General features: G+C 54.8%; 2 protein-coding genes across 2 annotated transcripts; both read right to left on the bottom strand.

Annotated features, from left to right (window-relative positions):
- Window positions 1-2,156: 2,156 nt before the first annotated feature.
- On the bottom strand, window positions 2,157-3,440 carry LOC147963076 (uncharacterized). Its single transcript, XM_087529462.1, has one exon. It carries the CDS (start codon window positions 3,438-3,440, stop codon window positions 2,157-2,159), a length of 1,284 nt encoding a protein of 427 aa, XP_087385588.1.
- A 124-nt stretch (window positions 3,441-3,564) lies between these two features.
- On the bottom strand, window positions 3,565-4,311 carry LOC147963075 (uncharacterized). The gene has a single exon (XM_087531284.1). The coding sequence runs from the start codon at window positions 4,309-4,311 to the stop codon at window positions 3,565-3,567; it is 747 nt and encodes a 248-aa protein (XP_087387410.1).
- Window positions 4,312-4,517: the final 206 nt, after the last annotated feature.

The following is a 4,517-nucleotide window of genomic DNA, read 5'->3' as shown; positions in this document are numbered from 1 at the left end:
GACCCAGTCATCGACGGCGAACACCCGATTAGATCGGTGCTTGTCGGCGGAGTCCTTCATGGCTTGGCGAGCGCGGAGAAGATGCTGACGGATCAGAGCCTCCATTTGCGTGCGGTCTTGAAGCCAGTCCGACAAGTCCGGGGAGGCACACGCGACGGGGTCGATGATGCCGAAGTAGCGAGGCGCACGCCCGTAGAGAACCTCAAATGGAGTGGATCCCAGAGCAGAGTGCGGTGAAGTGTTATACCAAAATTCAGCAAGAGGCAACCAGGCATACCATTTGGTAGGGCACGCGTGAACGAAGCAGCGAAGGAAGGTCTCGAGGCACTGGTTGACCCGCTCCGTTTGTCCGTCTGTTTGCGGGTGGCGCGCCGTGCTCATCCGCAGCTTGGTATGAGTGAGACAGAACATCTCCTTCCACAGGGTTCTCGTGAAAACTGGATCCCAGTCAGAGACAATGGACTCGGGCAGCCCATGGAGCTTGTAGATGTGAGCCACAAACGCCTGCGCCACCTGGAAGGCTGTGAATGGGTGGGATAAAGCGATGAAGTGGGCATAGCGGGAGAACTTGTCCACAACCACTAAGATGGAGTTGCAGCCAGAGGAGCGGGGAAGACCCTCCACGAAATCCATTGTGATCATTTGCCAGGCTTGGTTGGGTACCGGCCGTGGCTCCTGGAGGCCGGGGTAACGGACCCGTTTCGGTTTGGCTTGCTTGCATATCTGGCATGCCTCCACGAAAAGCTTGACATGGTGTTTCAGTCCAGGCGAGGTGAACAAGCGCCGAACTCGTCGGTAGGTTGCATTAAATCCAGAGTGGCCCTCAATTGCTCCTGTGTGTAGTGCATCCAGTACTTGTTTCTGCAAGTCCACATTGTCACCTAGCCAAATGCGCCCATGTTGTCGAATAATGCCTTCCTGCAATGTATACCCATCAAGGTTGCCTTGCTGTGTGGCCAAGCGAGCCAACAGGCGTTGAGCCGCAGGATCGCCCTCGTACCCTTGTTGGACTGCCTCAAGCCAGGTTGGTACTGCAGTGGTAATAGCTGCCAAGTCGCCCTGGGGGGCACTGGTACGCGCGAGAGGGCATCTGCGGCACGGTTGTCAACTCCTTTTTTGTACATAATGCGATAGCGCAGTCCCAACAATTTTGCCATTATTTTTTGTTGCCACGGAGTGGCCAGGCGTTGATCTTCAAGGTGGATGAGGCTTCGCTGATCGGTATGCACAATGAACTCATCGTTCTGGAGGTAGGTTCGCCAGTGATCAACTACCATCAGGATTGCCAAGCCTTCTTTCTCATATGTGCTCAGAAGCCAGTTGCGTGGCCCCAACGCACGACTTAACTACCTGATCGGGTGCCCATCCTGGGAGAGTACTACTCCAATGCCTTGATCTGATGCGTCTGTCTCCATCTCGAAGGTTTTTGTGAAGTTGGGTAGCGCCAGCACCGGCGTAGTAACCAGCGCCTGCTGAAGGGCACGGAAAGCACCGTCTTCGAGGTCTGTCCAGCGAAACACGACGCCTTTCTTGAGCAAATCTGTGAGTGGTCGGCTGGTGACTGCGAATCCTCAAACAAACTTGCGGTAATACCCTGCCAGGCCTAAGAACCCACACACTTCTTTGGTATTGCTGGGCACAGGCCATTGCTGAATGGCCAGAATGTTCTTGTGATCGGTGCGAACACCATCCCCACTGATTTCATGGCCCAGGTAGACCAATTTTGGCTGCGCAAAGGAGCACTTGCTAAGCTTGACCTTCAGGCTGTGTTTCTTCAAGAGTTGGAAGACTTGCTGGAGCAGGCTGAGATGCGAATCCTCGTCTTCACTATGTATCAAGATGTCATCGATGAAAACCAGTACGCCCTTGCGAAGCAGTGGTGATAGGATAATGTTCATGACACCTTGAAAGGTTGATGGACTCCCCGTAACACCATATGGCATCACCTTGAATTCGAAATGGCCGTGATGCGTCTTGAAAGCCGTTTTGTGCTCATCCTCCGGCCTCATGCGGATCTGATGGTAGCCTGCTCGTAGGTCCAAGCTTGTAAACAACCGGGAGCCTGCCAACTCGTCCAAGAGTTCCCCGATGACTGGTAAGGGGTAACGATTCTTGATGGTTACCGCATTGAGGTGCCAGTAATCGATGCAAAATCGTCAAGAGAGGTCTTTTTTCTGCACCAGCAAGACCGGAGATGCGAAAGGGCTCACGCTGGGCTGAATGATGCCCTGTGCTAACATCTCGGCCACTTGCTTCTCTACCTCATCCTTCTGTGCTGGATTGTGTCTGTATGGGCACAGATTCACTGGACGTGCTCCGGGAACCAGCGGAATCGAATGGTCAAAGGCTCTTTGTGGCGGCAACCCTTTTGGCTCTTCAAACAACACACCATACTGCTCGATGAGATCCCCAATGGCTGCCGATAATGGGGGTTGCTTCATATCTTGTACAGTAGCACATAGTTGGACCACCCTGGTGACTGCCTTTTGCTCGAGCAGGTGATGCAGTTCCACCCCTAAGATGAGATCACATCGAGAAACATCAGCACGGGCACCGCAGAGATGCACGAGAACTCCGTTGCATTGGAAATCCATTGTTTTCTCCAGCCAATGCACCCGCATCGGACTGTGGCAAGCCAGCCAATCAATCCCCAATATCACATCGTAACATCCCAGGGGCAAGACTTTCAGGTCAGTGTTGAATTTGACCCCTTGGGAACGCCATTCGCACTTGGGTATCTCTAGGTCACTTCGAAGAACACCTCCATTAGCGACGCGCACCGATAGTGGCCGGTGCGCGCTCTGGACCCCTTGCAGATGATGAGACAAGGTCGAGCTGACAAAGCTATGGGAGGATCTAGAATCCACCAACATCAAAACCTCTTGGTCCTGCACCCAGCCGTGCAACCGCATTGTTGTGGGTGATTCGGCACCTTCGAGGGCTTCCTTGGACAGAACACAGCAGTCCGCTTCGCTCGGTGTTGTTTCCCGTTGCTCTTGCTCGGTAGGCTGGCCTTGGAGCATTTCGAGGAGCTCTTCGACGACATGTAGTTGTACCGTAGGGGCGCACCGGTGCTCGTGACTCCACCGCTCGCCGTAGGTGAAGCAAAGACCCTTGGCACGACGATAAGCACGGAGAGCCGCCAGCTTGTCCTCATTAGAGGTGGACTTGTTGTTGTTGTCGTTGTCGCGGCGATCCTCTCCTCGCGCATCCGGTACCTCGATGCTTGGCTTCGACGGGGGTAGTGGAAGCGGCAGTGCCGTGCGCGGCGTAGCGCGTCCAACCGCTGGTAGCGATGGTGGAAATGAGTGACGCCGATCATCCTGCCGGAATGAGTCCACCACTTCCTCCTGCAAACATGCGAGATCCACAGCAGTATCCAGAGTTTGTGGTCTATGCAAAACAACAGCTGCACGAATATCACGTTGCAAACCCTCCATGAACTGGGTAACAAAGAAAGCAGGATCCCAAAGGGGTGATGTACTAGGAGGTGATGCATAATTTGAGTAAATTGTTCTGCATATTCTGCCACTGTGCTTGTTTGTTTCAACCTGTTAAACAGCCTTAACAGGTTCTGGAATTCCTCACGCCCAAACTGAGCGCAGATCGCGGCAGCAACCCCCCCCCCCCCCAATCTTGATAATGCAAGTGAGCTTGGGAGGACTGGAGCCAAGTGAGAGCCCCGTCCGTGAAATACATGGCGGCGCAACTGACCCAAGTGTCAGGACTAAGGGTGCAAACGTGGAAGTAAGCTTCACATTTAAGACGCCAAGCCTTCGGGTTCGTCCCGTCGAAAACAGGAAAATCAAACCGCGGCGGTGGTGGCAAACGGTGATATCCCCGGTCCCCTGAGAACGACTGCTCGCCATACGGAAGGAGATCGAACGTACCAGTGGCCGGAGGCAATCGTGGGGTGTGAATCTCACCGACCAATTTCCCCCGAAGATCAAGTACGACGCCGTGGCCATCGGGCCCGTGACCGCCGTCACCGCGAGCGTGTGGCTGCTTGCCTGGTTGATGGAGAGATGTGCCGGCCATGTCTAGAAGCAGGGGCGGCAGGTCGGAGAGACGGATTGGGGGCGCCGTTTCCTTCAACAGCGCCAGATCCGGCGCCTGCGCGTCCGCTGAGCGCGGTGCCTGGATGTGTTGGCGAAGATCGGTCACCTCCGCCCGCAACTCTTCGACGGATCGCTCGATCGCCGGGCGCCATCCTTGAAGCTCGAGAACCACCGGGTGGATCTCACTGATCTGGGCGGACATGCTGCTGATCGCCGCTGTCAGGTCAGCCAGAGCCTTGTTGATCTCCTCCATAGCACTTCGCCGCGTCTGGATAATAGAGGGGAAACGACCGACCAGATTGATGGTGGGGAGAAAAAAATTGGTGGCGGATCAGGACGGCTCTGATACCATTTTTTAGGCTCCCGCTACAATAGTTCTCACACAGGATCAAGGATACAAGAATTCCGGCCGAATTGGGGTTCGGTGGAGGAAGAAAGGGGGATCGGGGAAAGAGAGCC

Source organism: Triticum urartu, chromosome 6A, assembly GCF_056163025.1.
Source record: "Triticum urartu cultivar PI428250 chromosome 6A, HENAU_Tu73, whole genome shotgun sequence".
Taxonomy (NCBI): Eukaryota; Viridiplantae; Streptophyta; class Magnoliopsida; order Poales; family Poaceae; genus Triticum; species Triticum urartu.
Note: the sequence above shows the minus strand (reverse complement) of the source record. Positions and strands in the feature narration are given on the sequence as shown.